This window comes from Pan paniscus, chromosome X, assembly GCF_029289425.2.
Source record: "Pan paniscus chromosome X, NHGRI_mPanPan1-v2.0_pri, whole genome shotgun sequence".
Classification (NCBI taxonomy): Eukaryota; Metazoa; Chordata; class Mammalia; order Primates; family Hominidae; genus Pan; species Pan paniscus.
Window position 1 is genome coordinate 71200647 of NC_073272.2, and position 25686 is coordinate 71226332.

The 25686-nt window shown below is 41.1% G+C and overlaps 1 protein-coding gene and 1 pseudogene across 5 annotated transcripts in view; one reads left to right on the top strand and one right to left on the bottom strand.

The window, feature by feature from the left end:
- Nucleotides 1-385: 385 nt before the first annotated feature.
- LOC100985673 (suppressor of cytokine signaling 6-like) lies at nucleotides 386-6872 on the bottom strand (annotated as a pseudogene).
- A 157-nt stretch (nucleotides 6873-7029) lies between these two features.
- Nucleotides 7030-25686, top strand: part of OGT (O-linked N-acetylglucosamine (GlcNAc) transferase) — a 42730-nt gene continuing 24073 nt past the window's right edge. The window contains exons 1-5 of one of the 5 annotated variants that reach the window (XM_003820131.5): nucleotides 7030-7290; nucleotides 10133-10313; nucleotides 11782-12025; nucleotides 18508-18576; nucleotides 21844-21960. In XM_003820131.5, coding sequence (XP_003820179.1) covers nucleotides 7254-7290; nucleotides 10133-10313; nucleotides 11782-12025; nucleotides 18508-18576; nucleotides 21844-21960 — 648 coding nt within the window. In that variant the 5' untranslated portion in view covers nucleotides 7030-7253. The remainder of the gene's footprint in view (nucleotides 7291-10132; nucleotides 10314-11781; nucleotides 12026-18507; nucleotides 18577-21843; nucleotides 21961-25686) is intronic. The other 4 variants (XM_063601814.1, XM_063601816.1, XM_003820132.5 and 1 more) reach the window with 4 other exon arrangements.

The following is a 25686-nucleotide window of genomic DNA, read 5'->3' on the forward strand; positions in this document are numbered from 1 at the left end:
AGTAGGGAGGGCAGGGGTCAAATGTAGCATATTTAATAGTGACTACATTAAAGAAAAATATAAATCCATCTTCAATGCTTTTTCTTTTTTAAACAATGTTTTCTTTTTATTCAAATCAATTCAAACTTTATAAAAATTTTAATGTTGCAAGATAATACAATCACTTACAAAAACCAATTGTACAATCAAGTTCTAACCAAGATAATGTTTACTAATCTAACAAGATCAAGATAAAACATTTAGCAAAGGAAAATATAGATAACACAAAAAATACTATCATAGGAATCTAAGATCATCTAATACTTTAAAAAATAATAGTTCTAGTTGTCTTTATATGTTATGACAATTTATAGCAGTTTAATAACAGAAAAAGCAACAATGTCTATATTGGTGGGATAAATTTAAGATTTTTATGTGCAAGGCCACTTAAAAAGAGGACAAACCACAGATGAAAATGAAGGCGACAGAAAAATTCAACTTTTCACAACCAAAAAATTAGTGCAACCTTAAAATAATTTGGAAAACGATGTTCTAAAAGATATGTTGCAGATCTGTGTTCTATTGTCTAAGATTATATCAATGCATAATTCTAAATCTTTCTAAAGTGTAAGATTAAAAATATGTAATCTAATGTACAAGGTATATGTAAATTCTGTGTTTTATCACATATGTATGTCTCTTCAACACTAGCTTTTGAAAATGGGCCATTTGAAGAGACAACAATTTTTAGGCCAGTAATTACAGGCATCCATCATGCCTGTAATCTCCAGCATTTTGAGAGGCCAAGGCAGGAGGATCACATAAGGCCAGGAGTTCAAGACCAGCCTGGGCAACATAGTGAAACCCAGTCTCTTAAAAAAAAAAAAAAAAAAATTAGCTGGGTGTGGTGGCTCGTGGTGGGAGGATCACTTGAGCCCAGGATCCTCCCACTGTGATCCTCCTACCACACACCACCATGCCCTGTGATCATGCTACTGCACTCCAGCCTGGGTGACAGGGTGAGACCCTGTCTCAAAAATAAAGACAACAATTTTCATTTGAAAAATTTCATTCAGGCAGGGTGAGGTGGCTCACACCTGTAATCCCAGCACTTTGGGAGGCTGAGGCAGGCAGATCACCTGAGGTTAGGACTTTGAGACCAGCTTGGCCAACATAGCGAAACCCCGTCTCTACTAAAAATACAGAAATTAGCTGGGTGTGGTGGCACGTGCCTGTAATCCCAGCTACTCGGGAGGCTGAGGCAGGAGAATTGCTTGAACCTGAGAGGTGGAGGTTGCAGCAAGGTGAGATCGTGCCACTGCACTCCAACCTGGGCAACAGGAGCCAAACTCCGTCTCAAAAAAAAAAAAAAAAAAAAAAAAGAAAAGAAAAATTTCATTCAACTTTACCTGGGATTGAATACATATGAAATGTGCTTTCAATACATAAAAATCACAGTGGACAGCAGCAAAGGAGTGGGAGTAGCAGTGGAGGAGGAGTTGTGGCAGATTAAGGAGAATCTGAGAATTCCTATTGTAATTATTTTGGAAATTGATAAAGATAATTCACACTTCTAAGAACTCAAGACTTTACTTTTTAAAGGACCAAAATAAACTCAAGACACCTTGCCAACACTTCCCCACCTCTCAACAAATTGATTACTCTTTTACACATAAAACTGAAACAGTTATGGCATCAAAATTGATAGCAACGAAAGTTTGTAAAACTGTATTTCAGTCTCTTTTTCTTGATTCCAAAGTGCAAGATGCAGGGTTTTCATAATCCTTTAGCAATGCTCCTCCTGTAAATAAGCCTTCATTTTGTTTGGCAAAGGCAGTTTTTGAAATAAGTCTATTCTGGTATGCTGACATAAAACAAATGTCATGGGTGCTGCAAAGAACAAACCTGTATGAATTGTAATATTGGATTGGTCAGTCTTACAGGGTAAATTGCAGATCCAGGTAACCGAGACCTTCAATAAGAAAAAACTCTATTTTCCAGAGTCCCTGGTTGAATGTTCAATTAGATCAACTAATTGTCCTTTCACATCTGGTTGCTCATAAAAGCAAAACCTACCATTCGAGTGTTCAATTCTAGTGTGAAGTGTTTTACCATGGGAGCAAAAGCTTGAGCTTGAAAGATAACAGTCATTATGGCTATCTGGGACAAGAAAAAAACCATCTAGCACATTTGCTCACTTTTCTTCTGTCTGTCAGTGTATGATTGCCCCCAGCACCACTGTTATTTTGCAGGTTTTTTCAGCTCCTCTGTAAGGCTTGTCACAACCATAGTGTCACTACTTTGGACAGAATCATCAACTCTTGCAACCCCAGGAGGACAGTCAGGATTAGAATTCAAATGACAGTGGATACTTTCAGACACACACATAGACAACTGCACCTGTGAGTCCACAGAAGTTCCTTTAGATTCTGTATTGGAGGTAGTAATGATGAAAGTAATGATGAAAGTGTCTTCAGGAATGTCTTCATGGCTTGCTCTTGGGCTCTGCATTGTAACTCCTACAGGTACCTGTAACTCCTACAGGTACCAATGAACAAGCCATTCAGAGATGGATCCACAAAGATCTCTGGAGCAATGACCAGGTCCTGCTCTACCCGATTCTCAGCTTTGGGGATAGAATTCCCAGAAACATCTGTGTCCGGAGTTGGTTCCTTCCAGTGGGTTCTTGGTCTTGCTGACTTCAAGAATGAAGCCGTGGACCTTCGCGGTGAGTGTTACAGCTCTTTAAAGGTGGCACAGACCCAAAGAGTGAGCGGCAGCAAGATTTATTGTGAAGAGCAAAAGAACAAAGCTTCCACAGCGTGAAAGGGGACCCAAGCAGGTTGCCACTGGGGCTGGGGGCGGCCAGCATTTATTCCCTTATTTGTCCCCGCCCACATCCTGCTGATTGGTCCATTTTACAGAGTGCTGATTGGTCCATTTTACAGAGTGCTCTTTGGTGTTTTTACAATTCTTTAGCTAGACACAGAGCACTAATTGGTGCATTTTACAGAGTGCTGATTGGTGCATTTACAATCCTTTAGCTAGAAACAGAGCGCTGATTGGTGCGTTTTGTTTTCGTTTTTGTTTTTTTTTTTTGAGACAGAGTCTCGCTCTGTCGCCCAGGCTGGAGTGCAGTGGTGCAATCTCAGCTCACTGCAACCTCCGCCTCCTGGGTTCATGCCATTCTCCTGCCTCAGCCTCCCGAGTAGCTGGGACTACAGGTGCCCGCCACCACGCCTGACTAATTTTTTGTATTTTTAGTAGAGACGGGGTTTCACCATGTTAGCCAGGATGGTCTCCATCTCCTGACCTCGTGATCTGCCTGCTTCAGCCTCCCAAAGTGCTGGGATTACAGGTGTGAGCCACTGCGCCTGGCTGGTGCATTTTTACAGAGTGCTGATTGGTGCATTTACAATCCTTTAGCTAAACACAGAGTGCTGATTGGTGCATTTTACAATCTTCTTGTAAGACACAAAAGTTCTCCAAGTCCCCACCCAACCCAGAAGTCCAGCTGGCTTCACCACTCACTTCCATGGGAGAACTGTCCAGACAATAGCATGACACCCTTGCAAAGGATAAAGCCTCTCATCTAAAGGCATAGAATACTGAATATAGTCTTGAGGCATAAGTCCAATAAGTACAGGCACATGTTCCTTGAAGTGAAGATGCAAGTCTCCATTCTGAAATTTTGAACTCTTTATTTTGTTCTTTGTATGCAGCTTCAGGCTGAAGATAGTGAAAATCCGTGCCAGACTTGGATTGGAAGAATGAACCAAGGCTTTGAGTCTCTTCGTCTCATCTCCGTTTTGATACGTGTCTCCTTAGTTTGTAAGCCAAGGAGAGGACTACAGTGAGGATTGCGGAGGGAAGTGGACCTTATTGGTCTTTGAGCTCTCACATCTTTAAAGACTGTTGGTGCTGAGAGAAAAAGTATCCTCATCTGGCAGAACTCCCATAGGGTGTGCTCCCCTTGCTGTTCTGCTTTTGTTTTGCAGAAAGCTGCCTTTTTCAATGTACTCATTAGGCTTTCATTGTTTTTTCCTTTTTTACCTTTTTCATCTTTCACTGTTGATATCACAGGTGGCCATATCTTTACCAGTGCAGCTACCAAATAAGAAATCATCTTTTCCACATTCACTAGTTAGTGATGGTTGTTGTACTACCATGAAATCAGTTTCTTCTTTACTTTTATTCAGGTTACAAGATTTCTGGAAGGTTTTAAGATCAATTTTAATTAGTCTTTGTGACTGGTTACTTCATCCAGGGGACCAATTTCTCTCTGGAATATTAGTCCCGCACCCCTGGAGAGCCTGTGCGGCTGCATCTCCCTCCGGAGGTGGTTCTGGAGTTGGTTCCTTTTGGTGGGTTCCTGGTCTCGCTGACTTCAAGAATGAAGCCACGGACCTTCACGGTGAGTGTTACAGCTCTTAAAGGTGGCACGGACTCAAAGAGGGAGCAGCAGCAAGATTCATTGTGAAGACGGAAAGAACACAGCTTCCATGGTGTGGAAAGTGACCCGAGCGGGTTGCTACTACTGGCCTGGTGGGTGGGTGGGTGCGGAATGTGGCCAGCTTTTATTCCCTTATTTGTCCCCACCCATGTCCTGCTGATTGGTCCATTTTACGGAGTGCTGATTGGTCCATTTTACAAGGTGCTAATTGGTCCATTTTACAGAGCGCTGATTGGTCCATTTTACAGACTGCTGATTGGTCCATTTTACAAACCTCTAGCTAGCCACAGAGCACTGATTGGCGCATTTTACAAACCTCTAGCTAGCCACAGAGCGCTGATTGGTGCGTTTTACAATCCTAGCTACAGAGTGCTGATTGGTGCATTTTACAATCCTCTTGTAAGACAGAAGAGTTCTTTAAGTCCCCATCCAACCCAGGAAGTCCAGCTGGCTTCTCCTCTCACAACTATGTATTTCTTTGGCTTCATTTAACCTTTGGAGCCATTTTTTTTCAGCAGCAGTGCAACAGCAGCCACCAGCCCGGGTCTCGTCCAGCGCTGGTGCTACTGCTGTGAAATGTGTGTTGTTCTGAGCAGCTGTATTTGTGATACTTTGTTACACAGCAGCAAAAAAAGTAATGCAACATCAGTGGTGTTATTGGGTGACAAAGTTTGGGATTGGGGTTGAAGACCCAGCTGATTTAATTATAATTGGTTCTAAATTTAAAATTGCACATAAAAAAACCCAGAAATCAATGTGAACAACAATAAAACACATACAAAAGCACTTCCTTCAATGTCTAGATCAAGGCTTCTTTCTCACCCGCTCCAACCTTACCTGTTTCCTCCCTAGATATTCATAGAGAGTAATATATTTTATCATCTAAATAGTCTTCTGTATTGCTCTCTAGTAGCTTTTTGTGTCTACCTAACTAGGCTTCAGATTCCTTGAGGGCGAGGATTTTTGTTCATTTTTGTGCCCCCACAGTGCCTTGCACATACAGACTCTGGTAAATGTTACTTATTGGCTGAAGAATTAGGAACATGACCTGCATTTAACAACAAAAAGAGTTTTTGTTAATTAGCTAGCACCCGCTCATCAGCAAGGCCTAAACATCTGCCAGTGGAATCTGAGAAGTCTCTTCTAAAAGTTGAAAAGCTGAGTTTACTCATTACAGATAGGGAACTTGTAGTAGGTGTGTGTGTGCGGGGGGGAGGTTTTACCAGTTAAATCAAATTACAAGAGGTTGGTGCCCAATTTTCAGGAGAGTTTGTGTAGTGATTTTTGTCTTTTTCACTGCATGATGTGACTCTTGATTATGGGATGGAAGAAATTAGCATTATGAATTTTCTCTGTGCCATTTCCATAATTAATTGTTTGTTGACTGTTTTGAAGAAATTTAAGCAGAATTTGAGGACTTAGTTTTTTAAAAAATATAGTGAAGGGGCTAGGTAGCAAAAACTTTTTGAAGAAATTCATTGACCTGCTTTCTTAGATCAAGGACTTTTTGAAATAAAAAGGCTCTCAGAGATCCAACTTGTAGCCTCCAGTGGCTTGTAATACTTTCTTGCTGATGTGGCAAGCTACCTTAAGTCGTTTCTAGAACAAGAGGTGAGGTATAAATACCAATGTGACAAAATATCTGAACAGTAGACTTGAAACTGCAGGAAGATCGTAAGAACCGATTTGTTCAAGGAAGTAGAGGCAATTCATGACTCAATCTAGACGTGTGGTTTAGGCAGATGGCAAGTGAATTCATTTATCATTGTTGATCTGCTTTGAGCTCAGTGGAATCGCCGACTGTGACAATGTGCAGAGCTAGCTGGTTGAAATGAAGTCACAACTCGAGGAGAGTCATGGATTTTGACGAACGTGAATCACCTTTAACATTTTTATGGCTGCCTTCGGAGTGCAAACGCCCAGCATGTCCCTGAGTTATTAAACATTTGCCCTATCACCGTGGGCAGGAGTATTCTGAATACCAAAACGATTTTGAAATTTCAGGCTATACGGCCAACATTGAAGGTGTCTGCATTCAACTGGCCCTGTGAAAGCTTCAGTCTTTTTCATCGAAGTGCTGAAATCGATGGCCGAGTCACAATGAAGACGGGCTCAAATCGGAACCCTCTCGCTCCTCGTTTTGAGCAGCTGTCTTTGAGAGGCAATCTTCTGAATTGACTGGCTCAGAATTGATCCGTGAGAGTCGTAACCATCCGTTTTTGTACGAATACGGTTGATAAACTTTTTTAGACGCCTTTGGCATTTATGTTTAAAACTACACCACCTGCTAAGTAACACTCTTCTTAATCGCGGTGGCAAAAACGTATCCGTCCCGTGTGTGTGTTTGTTTTTACCCTTCCGCTACACTCTTAAGAAACTTGGCCGCTTCCGCCCCAGAGAGTGCCCTAACCACGAGTCGTGTTGACAGGGCTGCTCGCATGCGCGGTCTCCACCGTGGTGTTTGTCGCAATGGGCGCTGCGCGGAGGACTACATGGAATCTCGACTTTGCAGCTTGAAGTCATTTTGTTGGCGGCGCTGGTTACTGGCTACCTCCGCGCGGGCACTTGATTGTAACAGAAAGTAGTTCCGGCCCATGTTGTTTCGGCCGAGGAGCCGTCGCCGCCATTTCAAGACCGTACTAGGTAAATGGTCAATTAGAGTTCCTAGGGTTTGAAGCCTGTAACTGCTGCCGCCGCTCAAGCCCTCCAGAGCATTGCTACGGCTGCTGCCCTTGTACTACTACCTCCAAATACGTTCTTGCCGGTAGTGGCGGCAGCAGGACCAATTACCTCTTTTTTGCTCTCCCTCGAGAAGCTCCAGATGGCGTCTTCCGTGGGCAACGTGGCCGACAGCACAGGTACCGGTGTCCCGTTCTACCTTGGCAGATGCCCCCTTGGGGTCTCGCGCCGTCCTCTACCTTGTATCACTCCTTCCCTCCCTTCCCTCGAACCATCCCCATTACATCAGTGACATTGCTAAGCTTTTCGTGGTCTACTGGCATCTGATCACATCGGGTTTTCCGCTGTCGTCCGCTTCTCGAATATTTCCTCCTCCTCCCTTGCTTGCTTTTTGCTGCCTTTCTTGCTTTGTTTTTATTTCTTAAATGTTCTAGCATTCCACTCTCTCCGGGCGCTTTTATCACACGTGCGCGCTTAGAATGTCGTGGAATGGACTGCATTGGAATCCCTGCCCTTTCACTCCTTTGCAGCGGTTTTCTCCCCTAATTCCAGCTCATCGCCTCTCCTTTTTCCCCTCCATCTCCCCCTTCATCTCCCCCCCCCCAGTCTTTTCCCCTTAGCCAGATTTGGTCCTTCTCTGCCAATCTAGGGCGGGGGTGCCGTTCCGATGTAATCATATCCTCACTTTGCATCACCCGAGGACGATCAAAAGCTCGTCGATGGTGCCACAAGTCACCTCGAGAAGAGGGGACATTGAGCAGCACCCCGCTAGGCAGTGCCTTTCTGGTGTTCTTTCGGTTGAGCGGTCCCGGTTTAGATTGGAAATTTCCAGGGGTTTCCTTTGCCATCGCCCAATTCCACCGCTGCCCTCAGCCTGGATTTCCCACCCTGTCCGCGGGGAACCACACCCTTCCCTTCGCGAGGTTGCCAGCCTTGTTCACTTCCTATCCTTGGGGGAGAAACCACCCCGATGCTGCTGCTTTGGCGTTGACCACCCTGCCCGCCCAATTCTCGCTTTGTGTTACTTTCTCGATGTATTCCTCCGCCGCCGCCTCTGGGTCTGCCATCCCCATTCTTCAGCCCAGTATCTCTTTATTCACAGGGTGTAATATTTTTTTAAGTTTCCATCCCTGCTTGAAGAGTTTGTAAAGCAACTGGAGTGTAGCTGCACAAGTACAAGGCGGTTGCCCTTTTAGACACTTCAGTCGCGAGCATTTGGTACTAAAAATACGAAAACAACCAAATTGTAGGAGTGTCCTTCAGCTGCCTTTCCATATTGAGGCGATTTGGGCGGAAGGGGGTGGGGAATTGGGGCTGCGCTTCTGAGGTTTTCCGCGAGGTTATTTTTTGGTTGTTTCTCAGTTGAGATGTGTGGAGGGTTTTAGCTACTGTTTCTGGAAGTTGTGCTGTAAGTAGTAGGTGAATCGTCAATAGTGTCTTATCCGTAATTGTAGGGAGTGGGATTAATAATTAGTCCGTGCTCCTCTCCCTACGTCTCCACCGTGATTTTCAAAGGTTTAAGATTCTGTACTGGATTCTGTACTAGCTTGCCCTTTTTAATGTGTTATTTATTTGAGAAAGCTGTCGTTTCAAGTGTTAAAATAGCAGATAAGCGGCATTGAAAAGTGACAAAGTAGTGTGTGAAAACAAGGAGCTAGGAAGTTCTAGAGACTTAGCTAAAATGTAATTTTAGTTTCTGTTAAAGATATAACCTCTCCCAGATGTGGATGCAAGTCTCAATGCTCTTTGTGTTGGTGGTCAGCTGTGCATTCTGTCAGGAAATTTACTTTGCTTTCCTCAGTATCCGGAACGCTCATCAGCTCTGATGGTTGGGGAGCTGGGCTCAAATTTGAACTAGTCACCTTAACCTTGGTAGAATTAAATAATTTGTCCATGGTTTCCCATTTCAACCAGCTAGTGAAGTGCTACGGTCGAATTCCCAGTTTAAGTATTTACAGTTGTGACAAGCAGTTTTTTTTTTTTTTTCCCCTCTCTGGGCTTTAGCTATATCCTTTAAAGATCTTTGTGTATCTGGATTAAGTCACTTGCAGCGAAGTGCTTTTATTTATTCATTATGTTGCGCTTTATCAAATATATTTTAGCGTCCATCCTCCCTCCCTCCCAACGTTTTGACCATTGCAGTTGCAGGTAACTGCCTGGCTTATATAGGCTTGTTTGCAATGTCTTAATCCTTTAGTCAATACCAGAGCTGTTTGGAAAATGTTAGTGCTAAACCAACGTGGGTGGGATTTAGCCAATTTAGTCTCCTTGTGAGTTTGGGATGGTAGAGGAGCAGTGTAATCTTGGGTCTTTATTTAAAATGTTTGATGACCCCTTTAACTATTTTGGCTGTTGTCAAATGACAAACATCTTGTTTATCAGCTGTTTTAAAAATAGCACTTTGACTTTTTGGTTTTTCCCTTAGGCTTGTTTCTACTTGTCCTTTTAAAGAATTAAATTATGAAATATACAAAAATTGATATAATTTAAAGAGTTAACACATCTGGTGTCCTCACTGAGGTTAAGATTAATAGATTGTTACCAGTACTCCACCTCAACAAATCCAACCTGAAATATGGCACAAAATATTACGTTTCCCAATATGTTATTCTGATATTATTAAGTCTTTGTGACCTTGCAAATCACATGTTTAATATTTTGTTTCTGTATGTTAACTAAGGTATAAGGAATAATGTTCAGTGAATCCTTAGATGCTACCTATGATTTATAATTTAAAAGTACAAAGTATTTTTGGTCATAAAATGTAATCTCATATGGAAGTAAATATTCCTTTCTAGTCTGGGAAAGAAAGTATTAATGGGTGAATTCTAAAAATGCCAATTCTGCACTTGATGTTAACTTGAAGATATAAATAACGTGCAGAACACTCTAGTGCTTTACATAGTTTCAAGCATTTCCATTTTTAAGTTAAATATACCATATTTTTACATTTTTTTGGTTTACATTTCTAACTTTTTGTTTTCCCCCCTCCTTCCCTCAAATGTTTTGATGATTCTCCAGAACCAACGAAACGTATGCTTTCCTTCCAAGGGTTAGCTGAGTTGGCACATCGAGAATATCAGGCAGGAGATTTTGAGGCAGCTGAGAGACACTGCATGCAGCTCTGGAGACAAGAGCCAGACAATACTGGTGTGCTTTTATTACTTTCATCTATACACTTCCAGTGTCGAAGGCTGGACAGGTAGGAGATGTTGGGGTACCTGCTCGTGATTGCTGCCTCTGGGTGCTGAGCTTGAAAAATGATACTTAAATATTTGAACTTGAAATTTTTCCAGTACCGGGTTTCAACTGAGCCGCCAACGCACATCTGCTCTCTTGCCCACTTGTGACATGCCCAGCTGCCAGTTTTTCTCCTTCCTTTTGTGGTGGTGGTTATATTATCAGTATGACTAGGGACCTTTTCTAGATTTTTCTATCTTGGTCTGCTGCTTTCTAGACTCTGTTCAGGTAATAAATTATTATCAATGTATATCTGAGCATCCAGTCTTCCTTTCATGAGACCTGTCAGTTTGAGGGACTGAAATGCTCAGAAATGATGGTTATGTATGCTGTGGCAGGAGATGCATACCTGGAGTTTCATTAAGTTGTTATGGTGTGTTGCTTTTAGTTAATCAGTTGAATTAATCAAAAGGGAAGAATTTGTGTTCCTGTCCTTTTAATAATTGTTATTCTGGCATATTTAGACACTTAAAGATGTGCATCATTAAATCTTAAATGGAAAATGAAACTCGTGCACATAGCTTTCCATTTTTTATCTTAATGATCATGATTTCCAATGTGGTGGGTTTTTTTTTTTTTTTTTTTTTGAGACGGAGTTTCGCTCTTGTTGCCTAGGTTGGAGTGCAGCGGCGCCATCTCGGCTCACCGCAACGCTGCCTCCTGGGTTCAAGCGATGCTTCTGCCTCAGCCTCCTGAGTAGCTGGGATTACAGGCATGTGCCACCACGCCCAGCTAATTTTTGTATTTTTAGTAGAAACGGGGTTTCTCCATGTTGGTCAGGCTGGTCTCGAACTCCCGACCTCAGGTGATCTGCTCGCATTGGCTTCCCAAAGTGCTGGGATTACAGACATCAGCCACCGCGCCCGGCCAATGTGGTAGTTTTGTAACAAGACTCTAGTTAGAATTTTTTTCTTTTTTTTGAGGTGGAGTTTTGCTCTTGTCACCCAGGCTGGAGTGCAGTGGCGCAATCTCAGCTCACTGCAACCTCCGCCTCCCGGGTTCAAGCGATTCTCCTGCCTCAGCCTCCCGAGTAGTTGAGATTACAGGCGCCCGCCATCATGCGTGGCTAACTTTTTGTATTTTTAGTAGAGACGGAGTTTCACCATATTGGCCAGGCTGGTCTCGAACTGCTGACCTCAGGTGATCCTCCCGCCTCAGCCTCCCAAAGTGCTGGGATTACAGGCGTGAGCCACTGCGCCCAGCCAATAATTTTATTTAATAAGAAAAAGCTTTTCATTTTGAAATCTAGAATACCTCCACTTTTGAAAATCTTTGATTTCCCAAATTTTTCTTGCTATGCACTAGTTAAAAGATAAGGTATTATATAATGAGCAATAGCACAGATCTCAAACTGTTTGAGTTGCATATGGGCCATACCTTCTTTTCTGTAACGTGCATACCCATGCATTAACACTTGTCGCCTTTTCCAGATCTGCTCACTTTAGCACTCTGGCAATTAAACAGAACCCCCTTCTGGCAGAAGCTTATTCGAATTTGGGGAATGTGTACAAGGAAAGAGGGCAGTTGCAGGAGGCAATTGAGCATTATCGACATGCATTGCGTCTCAAACCTGATTTCATCGATGGTTATATTAACCTGGCAGCCGCCTTGGTAGCAGCGGGTGACATGGAAGGGGCAGTACAAGCTTACGTCTCTGCTCTTCAGTACAATCCTGTGAGTAAAATTTTAATGGTTACTTTCCCTTCCTAGAAACCCAGAAAGAAACATAGTGTGATATTTCAGACACTAAAGTAGGTTTTCACATGGAATAAAGTCAAAAGTTTAGAAATGCGTATGTACTTAAAATGGTGAAACTGCTTTTAGCTGGTCTGCGTTATGCTAAAATATTTGTTTTATTTAGCAAGGTATATTAAAAAGCATAAAAATTCTTATTGCAAGAAACTACATCAATTTTAAAATAACACGTATAAAGTACAGAGCACATGACTTTTTTCTGTTGTGATTAACTTTGGATAAATTCTGATAAGTGTTTGCAAGTTAATTGATTTTCAAGGAATGGTGGATAATGGGTCTTAATCTGTAAAATCTGTAATATAAAATAGTTTGAAACAAGATGCCACTATATGGAATGATGTGAAAATTAGGCTACAAAATTTCTTCCTCAATATCCTATTCTCTTCTCTTTCAATGTAATTAGAAGTCATAGAATTTAGATGATACTACTTATACTGGGCTTTCGATTAGTTTAAAAATTTTTTTGTCTAAGTTGCAGATGTGTTCTGGGAACAAGTAAGGCTCAGCTGGCAGACCTTAAATTCATACTGTGTTTAGGATCTCCGAAAGATACAAAAACATAAGACTTTCCCTCAGAACTTATGATGTAGTTAGAGAAAGTAGATGTAAACTTAAGAGGTAAATGATAGTGGGGTTATAGAAATCTAGAAAAAGTTCCCAAGTTACATTGTCAACATTCAGTTTTGTAACCAACCTGGAAATGGCTAATAGTTTATTTTAGCTACCATTTACTGAAAGTCTGTGTGGTCAGACACTCTACTGACAGCTTTAAATGATTGGTCTTAGTTAATCCTCACAATAATTCTTCAAAATAGATGATATTATTTCTGATTTTTATCAATTAAAAAAAAAACCATGGACTCAGGGTTATGTGGCTTTCATGGGGACAAAGCTAGTAATGAAGTATTAATAGATATTAAAACCTGAGTCTGAATATCCTCAAAGCAAATGTTGAAGTGAAAAGAAATAAAAGTGGGATGATGTGCCCAGAGGGCACTCACCCATCAAAGCAGCCCTTGAGCACAGTTAAAAAACCATTGATCATATCTTGCTGTCCCTTATTTTTTGGTTAGGAAACTGAAACTAAATTTAGTAGTTTGTTCAAAGATCCGAAGTCACTTCTCATGATGACATCTATTAACAATTTTTGTAGTTAATTTTGAGAGTTTAAACGTGTCCTTTTTAGAAAATCCATTGCTTTAAAAAACATTTTTTTTAAGAGATGGAGTCTTGCTATGTTGCCCAGGCTGTACTCATACTCCTGGGCTCAAGCAATCCTCCTGCCTCAGCCTCCAGAGTAGCTGGGACTATAGGTGTGTGCCACCACACCCAGCTTCTAAATTTATTGGTTTTTGAATGGATACAGTGAATACCTCCAGTTAGCACTCTTGGAGGTAGCAAATGAAACTAATTTCTTGTCTATCTTTTCTGAGACACTCAGTGTATATATATGTACATTTGAGTGACTTTTTGTAAGTTTTATTGCAATACTAATCTAGCTAGTTACCCACATAAAGTTTTAGGGAGCCCGGTATGTACTGCCACTGGGCCTTGGACCCCATTTTTCCCAGGGCTCAGGGCTCACCTCTGTACCCGGTTGTCACAGTAAGTTCTTTCCCTTTATTAATCAGGTTGATTCTACTCTTATTGATAGTGTACCCTCTTACACAGCTGTGGTTCTTGCCATCTTTAACTCTAATGCCCTTGGCTCAGGTTTCCAGTTGCCTATGTGTGTAGCAGAGCAGTCATTGCTACTGATAGTGTACCCAAGCAGTAGGACTATGCTGAGAAGGAAAACTAAAGTGAGAGATGGAACCTTGCTATTTAATATCTAACCTGCTGTTAGCAGGAAGCTTATTATTGTACCCTACCAAGGAAGTGAGATAGTACTAAAATAAATCATGGGATTACCTCTTGAATGCATTGAATGGCCATGTGTTGTCATCTGGTTCTATGTTTCTTCTAGTGGAAGGTGCTGCTTTACTTATTTATTACTGTTTTTACCAATAAGAATGAAAATGGGATTGTGCAAGTTCCCTTGATTTCAACTAAACATGCCACAGTGATCATATTTTAATTTATTTCAGGATATCTAAAGTCTTAACTAGATTTAAACTTACTGTCAAATGCCCGTTGTCAGTTCAGTACTGGTAGAATCTTGCGTCTGTTCCTTATGTTCTTGTTGACAGTGCTTAAATGCATCATTAGTACATTGTGTACCTGAATCATAGATGTAGTTGGCATTCTATGAAAAATGGTTAAAGAAACTCAGGTTATTTTGGTTTTGCAGCAGTGAAAGAGTAGAATGTTAAGGTGGTATCTTTGGTAACCTTGGTAACTGTTTTCAACAGTGTTTATCTTTTTAAGTTAATAGATATGTCAATTTAGAAGTTGTTCTCTGTGACTTGATTATAGAAATTATCTTTGAGACAGCTATCTCATTTTTTTCATTCTGAATTATCTTCTATAATGTTGGGTGTTTTCATAATTTTGGTAAGATTTTAGTCTGTCATATATTTTTTTTTTTTTGGAGACGGAGTTTTGCCCTTGTCACCCAGGCTGGAGTGCAGTGGCGCGATCTTGGCTCACTGCAACCTCTGCCTTCTGGGTTCAAACGATTCTTCTGCCTCAGCCTCCGAAGTAGCTGGGATCACAGGTGCCCACCACCATGCCTGGCTAATTTTTTGTATTTTTAGTAGAGACAGGCTTTCACCATGTTGGCCAGGCTTGTCTTGAACTCCTGACCTCAGGTGATCCGCCCGCTTCAGCCTCCCAAAGTGCTGGGATTACAGGCGTGAACCACTGTGCCTGGCCAGTCTGTTGTATTTGAAGGTGTTATTGCAGATAGCACCTTACAGTGACAGCACATGTTCTTTTACATGGTGACTCACTAGAGTTGCCTATACCTGGCAATTCCTTTTGCAAATTATGTATAAAATTGTCCTTTCTGTAACGGCTATAACCCTGAGTTGTTTTAAACAGGTCTGTTTCTGAATCTATAGGTTGTTGAATTGTTGCTTGTGCTTTGATTGTGGATGCACAGAATGGAGAGCTGCTGGCATCCTGGCCATCATGTGTGTTCCTGTCATGTTATTTGTTACTTGTTACTGCTGAGCCTCTCTTATACAGCTGCACTGTAGAAAACCATATATTTCGATTCTTCTCTGTTCTGCTTTCTGTTGTATATTTCGATTCTTCTCTGTTCTGCTTTTTGTTAAGGTTGCTGTGCAAATGTCACATTTAAATATGTGAGTGCTTATTGTGCATACAATGCTTTGTTAGGAAATGGGGAGATGTGTTGTGGGGAAGTTGCGGGTTATAATATAAGACAGGACCTGACCCGTAAAGGAAAAAATGGTGTAAGTTCCTCGGATGATAATTGTTGGAGAGTATTAATCAGAAGATTTCCTCGAGTGGGTGCTTATGACCTAAGCATTCTGTAGGAAGGTAAATAGCAAGTAGACTTCCTTGGCTGAAGTGGTGAGTCAAGTAGTAACAAGAAGTGAATGTAGTAGAGGAGAGTCATTTGGAAGATTTATAAAGAATAGAGAGGCTGAGGAGTTTGAATTTAATTTGAGAGGCAATTGAGAATTACTGTAGGTTTTTATCGGCCTGATTTTACTTCATATGTATGTACGTGTCTAGATGTTGTGGCTGGTGGGGGTGGGAGGCTCTAGGAGGAAAGGCAGGAAACTGATGCAATCTTAGGAGAAATAGTTCTACAGGAAAATCTTGCTCATTTCCATCTCCTTTTATTCTCACGATTTTCCCTTGTATACAGTGCCCTCCTCCTTTGTCTATTAAAACCCTACTCATCCTTCAAGGCCCAGCTTAAACTTCTCTTATAAGCTCATCATCTAGTTCTCTTAAAATTCTTTACTACTGAGTGGGCATTTAGTGTGTGCCTTGTCTTTTCACGTAGATTGTAAGCCCCTTGATGATAAGGATTCTATATCTTTTCCCTATAGTTCCAGGCATGTTATTGAATTGAGTAACAGTTTGCCTGAAATGTATTAACCTGGGATGGATAAAATGGGCTAGTTTTGAGAAATATAATTGTCAGAAACATTTTGATTTGACAGATGAAGCAGAAGTGATGTCTTGGGTTTTGAACTTTTGGGAGAATGGTGGTGCCCGTGCGTTTTCTAGAAATTAGCTGTTCATGCACATAGGTTTGGATCCCCAAACAGGAGAATTGGATTTCACCGTTACATTTAATATGATGTTTTAGCTTTTCCTAAAACTGCCTTATTGATTATCTTATAGTAATCTTGAAGATAATGTATTTTTAACTATGAGCATTGTGTTAACTTGATATAGTATACTGTAATGGATCTAGATGATAACAAAATATAGATATGCTGTCAGGACTTAAGTGGCATCCATCCAAGAGTTCATAGAAACTAGAGGGTAATAAAATTACGCAACAGCTGGCTACTATGTATGGCCATTACAGTCATTGTTGGAGAATTATTGCAAGACTTCTGATTATTATGACTTAGAAAAGGCATAGGAATTGGTAAAAGTCCAAACATGTATAACCACAATTATCAAGTAGTAGAAGGAGCTTGTATGCATGGATTGGATTATGCAGTCATGGTCTGCCAAAACAGGGGTAACCCTTTCAGTTTAGAAAAAAACATAACCATACAAAGTAGATAGCAAGATTATGTAATTCATTACTTCTGAGAGTATAGTGTTAAAAAGTGCTCAGGCTAATTAGAGGAGAAGTCAAATAAGATAAATGGTACCTTTGATGTTTTGAGGATTAGTATTAGCCTTTTGTGCTTGAAGTGATGGGAGACAACCTTACTCTCTAGAACATCAGTCATTGCTTGAAGGACAGTATTGAGTCAGGGAGATCATGGAACTGACCCAGTATGGCTGGCTGACCGTAAGATTGTTGTGTGGCAGCCTGTACTTTGTTGGCAGACTTTTTGGTTCACCTGATGGATGATACTATACAACCACAAAAGCTGTTTATCAGTAGAATTAAGTGATTTTGGAAACCATAATATAGTTCCAGAGCAAATCATATATATGATGATTTTTCGGCACAGTTGACAAAATTTCACTTTCTAGGACTTAAGTCTCTTTCACCCATGGAACAGTTTGGAATAATAAGCATACTTCCTGTTGTCATTGTTTCTGCCTGTTGACTGGTAGATGTGACTGACAATGGCAAAATAGGGCAAATAAAAATTTAAGCTCACTGTTGTGATGAGTGTCTCATCCAGATGAACGGACTGATGAGTCAGATGACTAGCAGCACAATTGAGCTGCTAATAAAAAGCAGAGTCAACTGCTTTTCATTATTCACCCACTCAACTCTAATGGCACTTAATACTAATGAGTAATCTAGTGGCAGGTGCCAGGATTGAGGCTTTGGTTGGATAATTCTTCTGCCCGATAGTGAAATGAAGTCAGAGTTTCTAAATATGCCTGACAGCCTAAGGGTAGGTTTGCTCATAGGTAGTCATTTGCTAAATATGTTTTTTTCCACTCTGGAAAATTTTCGGTCCTTGATACAGAAGTGATTCATCATAACCTCGAATAACATAGTTGGACAAATATTTGAGATGTGTGTGTGTGTGTGTGTGTGTGTGTATATATATATATATATATATATTTCCTTTTTTTTTTGAGACAAGAGTCTCTGTCGCCCAGGCTGGAGTGCAGTGGCACGATCTCGGCTAACTGCAGTCACTGCCTCCTGGGTTCAACCGATTCTCCTGCTTAAGCCTCCCAAATAGCTGGGATTACAGGCACACGCCACCATGCCTGGCTAATTTCATATTTTTAGTAGAGATGGGGTTTCGCCGTGTTGGCCAGGTTGATCTCGAACTCCTGACCTCAGGTGATCCTCCCACCTCGCCCTCCCAAAGTGCTGGGATTACAGGCATGAGCCACCACGCCCGGCCTGATATATATATTTTTAATGTGACTGACATTTGGGGAGAGAGAAAGAAGCTCTAGTAAGGTCCCATAGTATTCTATGTGAAGCTAATGGGGCCAAATGCATTTCAACATTCAGAATTTTTAGGATATTAGAAAGATAATACCATATATAAAACACCCAGAAAAGTCTGGAGCAGCACCTTTTAGTAAAACACATTTATATTTCCGCAGCAAAAGACAGTATTCGTACTAAGTGAGATAACTAAATTCTATAAATAGTTTCATGTCACCTCAAGTCAGGTTTAACCCTCAAATGAGTTTTTGGAACTTTTTGGGATTTGGAATTGTGGATGAGGGGTTGTGGTCCTGCACTGAAGTTTGTCAGGCAGTATCTTTAGTTGATAGAATAAAATGGCAGGGAGCTAGATGCTTAAAAGTGATTTCAAGATATTTTTAATTGACAAAGCAGAGTATAATTAATGACAGCGTCTCTGGGTTTCTAGGATTTGTACTGTGTTCGCAGTGACCTGGGGAACCTGCTCAAAGCCCTGGGTCGCTTGGAAGAAGCCAAGGTAGGTGTTTGATAGAACACATTTAAACATCAGTATTATGAAAACTTGTACTTTTTGCCAAGTCTTCAACTCTTCATTGAGCTATCTTCACAAAACAGTCCTTTGAAACTGAGGAAAACTGACGGCACGAATCGCCTCAGAATAGAGCAGGGCCAGGCTTTGGCATATCTGTTCTAAATCTGGGGGTAAAGCAAGAACCTGAACATTTTGGAGCCTTTCTGCTGAGCTAGACCATCTTTATAACACTGGGCTCCGTCATGATCTTATGTGGGAATAAATAACATTCCTTCAAATCTGAGGCTTGCCTGCTGGTGACAAGCAGAGCGCCTGTGATTTGGCTCAAGACTCCTATATGATGCAGGTGCCATTGAAAATGCTGCTCTTCTAAGTCCTTTGTGGCTTGTAAGTGGAGAAGAATTTCATCCAAATGTTACCCTGTAATACTGGCATTTAAAATTCTTATTTAACCTTCCTCCCTTCATCTTCCTCACCCTTTTTACAGTGGAAGAAAGGCTGTTAAAATGATTACAAATTAATAATTGGAACATCCTGTCCCTTGTCCCCACTCCCTTCCCAAGTTCCTTTTTCCTCTTTTCCAATCCTAGTTGTCTACCTTCTTTTCTTCCTCATTTCCTTCTTTTATTCCTCCCCACCCCAACCCCTTAAAAAAAAGGTCAGAAGGACAAAGCTGGTTTGTTTGGGAAATGGACTGATCGAAAGAAAACTTGCCAAAGTGGAAAGGTGGCTTTTAGCATTCTGTGTTTCCAAATAATGAATTTGAACACCAGGTTGGGTTAATTAAAGCTTTTGGTATAATTTAAAATTAAATTTATAAATGCAGTTGTCTTGTTACAAGCCACCTTACGCAACCGCGCTGCAGGGGTGAGGAGTGGGGAGAAACCAGAATGCTTCTGAAACTCCCACCTGTTGCTCTGAGCCCCACGCGCATGCTAATGCGTGGAGTGTATGCGCAGCGTAGCTGTCTGTTTGACTGCTTCATCCAGGGAGGGAGAAGGCTTTTCAGCACCATCTAATGTTTTAAAAGGCACTAGTTTTAAGTGCACAGCTCATAAATTCTGCTGACATTTTGAATTAACCTTATGTAGGTTGCCAGCTAATGAATTGTAATTGATTTCAATCTTAGCTGATAAATCTAATTGGTAATTTATAGAACAAATATTTGATAAGCTCCTATTAATTGTCACCCCACCAAGCGGACAGCTAACATGAATTGCACTTCACTGCAGCTTTAGAGATCGGTTTAGGCTGAGACATTGCGCCTGCCTTAGGTTGCTGACTTCTTTATTTCAGAGCTCTGGAGACACCTAGTTTGAAAAATGTTATTCTGTTTTTTTGTGAGAACTTAGTAAACAAGAAAATACTCTTGAGTGAAATGCAATGTATTTCTTTTGTAATCAGTGCATTTGAAAATTCAAGCCAGCATATTCCTAGTAGATGGAAGCAAAATTAAGTTGTCTTTGTAGAAAATGAAGAGCCTTTCTTCCAGCAAAAATCCCTGCTGTATGCAATAGCCCTGATTAACCCTCTCCCTTCTGCATGTTTCCCATATTACAGACTTGAGACTGTCCTCATTCCCATATGTAATAGACATCCAAAGAATTTCAATTGCTTTGTTGAACTTTTACTAATGATCTTGTTTTTATTTTCTCTCTTGTTTTTGGTTTTTCACCATTGATATTGTATTTAGAAGGTTTCAGGTGGGTGAAACCTCCTATTCCATGCGTAAGGTGCCTCGCTGAAGGGAGCTCGAGGCCTGGATCTAGGGCAGACACACAACCTCCTCCTCCTCTTCCAGCAAGGAACGCACCGAAAAGTCACATGATGAGAAATATGGTAACGGGTTTGTAACTGCCACAGCAAAACAATTTGCCTCCATGCCTGAATCTTCTGTCTTGTGGCTTCAGAAACAGCTTAAAATAATTTTATTTACAAGCAAGTTATGTAAGAGAATGTTTTATACTATAGCCACAATTCTGTCAAAGATAAGTAAAAGTTAATTGATATTAAAAATTATTAGAGATAATTTACTTAGTAAAAGCTTCTAACTCTTCTTGTTGTTCATTTTTTTTCCTTTTTTCTTCTTTGTTTGGATTGCAGCATTCTGCTCTTCTGATGATGCGCTGTGACCCTGCAGTAGCGCAAAGGCTGCGCAGCGTTAATGCGCATTGCGTGCGAATGAACCCCTGTGAACGGTTGACTAGATGAGTAATCTGATTGACTGGCTCCCTCAGTCCTATTCTGTAGCCTTTTTGGATAAAATTGGGTTTTAACATACCTCGAGTCCAACTAATCTCATTAAACAAATATTCTCCATGGGCCTGTCTAGTAGATTAATGGATCTGGTTGGCCGTTTGCTGCGTCTAGGGGTGTTCTATGTAGCGCAGCAGTTCGCAGCGATTGCGCAGTGCGATGCTGTTAGGTTGCGCAAGCGATGTTTGCGCTCGCATTACAGGGACCTCAACCTAGGTGCAATCCTGTCATGTGAGGTTTCAGCTTCAGTCCTCCTTGGGAGACAGGGGCATTGTGAGAATGTAACTTAAAGCCTGGCTTTATGATATCCTACTTGGCAGAAAGATATTTTTCTCCTCAGTAGCATAGTTTTGATGTTAGTGAGGAACATTTTTGAAGAGCAGCATTTCCCAAAATGTGTTTCATAGTATTCTAATAAAATGCCCAATGAAAGAAGAGTTCCATGGTCAACTAAGTTCAGGGAACCCTGTTATAAAAGGCTTAGGGAAGTCCAGTAAAGAAACCTATTTTCCGAATTTATTTGATCATGAACTCCTTTTTTTTTCAGCCATACCTCTTAACACCTCATAGAACACACTTTGGGAAACAGTGGGGGTAGGAAAACTCGGCCTCAAGTTGCGCCCTCTAGGTAGCACTTGAAAACATGACAAGGGCCCGTAGTTGTTTGGATAAGAGAACTCCAGCATAGAGCCTTATAGCAACTGACTTCCCAGTTAAGTCCCAGTGTAAGGGTTGGTCTTTGGTTGGCAGAACTGAACATGGTGGTTTGCACTTGGGTTCTGGTGGCGCAGGCGCAGGAGCAGCCAGCTGTGGCAGCGCATTAGTTTTGGCGCAAGCGAGCCTATGCTGCAGGGTCACTTTTGGCTGGTCAGAGAAGGAATAATGATATCACCTTCTTCCCCCCCTCCCCCCAATCTTTTTTTTTTCCCTTTACAAATTTTCCCCTTTCCCTTTACCTCCTTTCCCTCCCATCTTCTTTCATTAACCCCTCCTAAGGCATGTTATTTGAAAGCAATTGAGACGCAACCGAACTTTGCAGTAGCTTGGAGTAATCTTGGCTGTGTTTTCAATGCACAAGGGGAAATTTGGCTTGCGATTCATCACTTTGAAAAGGTTAGTCATTAAATTAATAATTGGTATTTTTGAAGTGCTTATGCATGTAGTGTTTTTACTAGAACTGAATAATAGGTCTTAACCAGTGACATTATATCTTTGTTTCTCTGGCGGTATAGGCAGTATGTGACTTACAGAGAACAATGATTTGACTTAAATATTTTTTCAACTTGACAATGGTGCAAAAGAGATACATATTCAATAGAAATCATACTTCGGGTACCCATGCAGCCATTCTGGTTTTCCCTTTCAGTACAAGATTCAGTAAATTACATGAGGTGCCCAACACACTATTATAAAATAAGAAGGAGGCTGAGGCAGGAGGATCACTTGAGCCCAGGAGTTTGAGGCTGCAGTGAGCTGTGACCATGCCACTGTACTTAGCCTGAGTGACAGAGTGAGACCCTGTCTCTAAGATTAAAAAATAAAAAGGTACCATAAAGACACATGCATGCGTATGTTCATCACTTCACAATAGCAAAGACATGGAATCAACCTAGATGCCCATCAACGGTGGGCTAAAGAAAATGTGGTACATATATGCCATGGAATACCATGTAGCCATCAAAAATGAAATCATGTCCTTTGCAGCAACATGGATGCAGCTGGAGTTTATTATCTTAAGTGAATTAACACAGGAACAGAAAACCAAATACTGCATGTTCTCACAAGTGGGAGCTAAGCATTGGGTACACATGGACACAAAGGGGAACAAGAGACAGTGGGGCTTACTTGAGGGTGGAGGGTGGGAGGAGTGTGAGGGTACAAAAACTACTTACCAGGTACTATGTTCACTACCTGAGTGACAAAATCATTTGTATACCAAATTGCTGTGACACAATTTACCCATTTAACAAACCTGCATGTGTACCCCAAACCTAAAATAAATGTTGGAATTAAAATAAAACTCATATTAAAGTTTTAAAAAAGGGCTTTGTATTAGGTAATTTTACCTAACTGTAGGCTAATGTGTTCTGAGCATGTTTAAAATGAGACTAGGCGGGCCAGGTGTGATAGCTCACATCTGTGATCCCAGTGCTTTGGGAGGCCGAGGTGGGCAGATTGCTTGAGCTTAGGAGTTGAAGACCAGCCTGGACAACATAACGAGACCCTGTCTCTACAAAAATGAGCTGGGTGTGGCGGTGTGCTCCTGTAGTCCCAGCCATTTGTAGGGCTGAGGTGGGAGGATTGCTTGGGCCTGGGGGCTGGAGGTTGCAGTGAGCCAAGATTGCACCACTGCACTCCAGCCTGGGCGACAAAGTGAGGCCCTGTCTCAAAAAAAAAAAAAAAAAAAAATTAGGCTAAGCTAGGATGTTCACTAAGTGTTACAGATGCATTTTGACTTAAGATATTTTCAACTTATGATGGGTGTATCGGGACATAACCCCATCCTAAGTTGAGAAACATCTTTATTGCAGCATCTGCTGGATAGTACATGGTATGGCAGTTTCCAATTTTGTGTTGAAAATGTACTTTAGGCTGCGTGCTGTGGCTCACACCTGTAATCCAGCACTTTGCGAGGCTGAGGTGGGAGGATTGCTTGAGCCTAGTAGTTTGAGACCAGCCTGGGCAACATAGTAAGACCCTGTCTCTACAAAAAATACAAAAAGTAGCTATGCGTGGTGACACACACACAGCTACTGGGGAGGCTGAGATGGGAGTTTGAGTCTGCAGTGAGCTGTGATCATGCCACTGCACTCCAGCCTGGGCGACGGTGTGAGACCCTGTCTCAAAAAAAATGTACTTTAGTAATTAAAAATGATTTTTATAAATGGGCTTTAAAGAAGCAGGGCTTCTTGGTGAAAAGGCAGATTCCAGGTCTGGGGCAGGAATTTTAAAAAAATTTTTGGAGTGTCTTGTCATACCAGAAAGCAAGGAAGCTTTGACATATTACTTTGCATCAAAAGGACTCAGGAAGCAACTTGAGGAGGCTCCCACTGGCTAAAGATGCAGACTTGAGCATCAATAGGAATAATAACTGAAATATACTAAAACTTATCAAGTATGTTTAAATCTATGAGCTTATAATTATGCTAAAAAATTCATTGGTCATCTTTGGAAGACTTATAAGGAACAATTAATTTTGAAAACTGGTTAAAAAGAGAAGAATAAAGTTTTTAAGGAACCTTTATACTAGTTCCCAAAATGGCTGTGCCAATTTATACTTCCCCCATCAGTTACAAGGCTTCCCTTTCTTTACATCCTCACTAACACTTGTTATTATTCGTCCTTTTGATGATAGCTGTACTAACAAGTGTGAGATGCTAACTCATGGTTTTATTTTGCATTTCCTTGATGATTAGTGATGTTGAGCATATTTTTTATATATCTGCTTGCCATTTGTTTTTTTTGTTTTGTTTTGTTTTGTTTTTTTGAGATGAGGTCCTGCTCTGTTGCCCAGGCTGGAGTGCAGTGGCGCCATAATAGCTCACTGCAACCTCGAACTCCTGGGCTCAAGTGATCCTCCCACCTTGGCCTCCCCAAGTGATAGGATTACAGACATGAGCCACTGTGTCTGGCCTGTACCTCTTCTTTTGAGAAATGTCTGTTTAGATCCTTTGCCCGTATTTTAATGGGCGTATTTGCTACTGAGTTGAGCTTCTTAACCCTTTATCAGTTGTATAGTTTGCAAATGCTTTCTCCTAATCCGGGGTTGCCTATTCACTCTGTGTAATTGTTTCCTTTACTGTGCAGAAGCTTTTTAGTTTGATGCAATCTCATTGCATATTTTTGCTTTTGTTATCTGTGCTTTATGCTAAGTGAAATAAACCAGGCACAGAAAGTAGATACTGTATTATGTCACCTATTTGTGGAATCTAAAAAAGTTGATTTCATAGAAACAGAGAGTAGAAGGGTGGTGAGGCTTGGGGGGGTGGAGGAGGGATGGGGAAAAGGGAGATATTGATCAAAGTTTCAGTTAGACTGGAGGAATAAGTTTTAGTGATCTGTAGTACTGCATGGTGACCACAGTTGTTAATAATGTATATTTCAAAATTGCAAAAAGAATAGGTTTTTAATGTCCTCAACCACAAAAAAATAAGTTAGTGAGGTGATGGGTATGTTAATTAGCTTGGTTGACTCTTTCTAAAATGTATACGTGGATCAAACCATCACATTGTATGCCATAAATATACACAATTATATATCAACTTTAAATTTAAAAATTAAAAGAATAAAGCATATGTCTTCCCTCTCCTGTATGAACTAGACCATAGAGTAACCCAATAGTTGATGGGGGAAGCTTTTCTTTATAAAAGCATTCTAGCTAATAAGTGAAGAAGGAATGATAGAATATCACCATTAATAGTGAAAGCATTTAGGCTGGGCTTGGTGGCTCACGCCTGTAATCCCAGCACTTTGGGAGGCCATGGCAGGTGGATCACCTGAGGTCAGGAGTTCGAGACCAGCCTGGCCAACATGGCGAAACCCCATCTCTACTAAAAATACAAAAATTAGCCGGGCATGGTAGCAGGAGCCTGTAATCCCAGCTACTCAGGAGGAGGAGGCAGGAGAATCTCTTGAACCTGGGAGGTGGAGGTTGCAGTGAGCTGAGATTGCGCCATTGCATTCCAGCCTGGGCGACAGAGCAAGACTCCATCTCAAAAAATAAAAAAAAAGTTAAAGCATTTATCAGTGACAAAAACGAGATACAATCAGGTATTAAGTACCTTGTGGTAAACAATTTCACCAGTGAAGTAGTCTTGCACAAAGAGAAAAGAACACAAA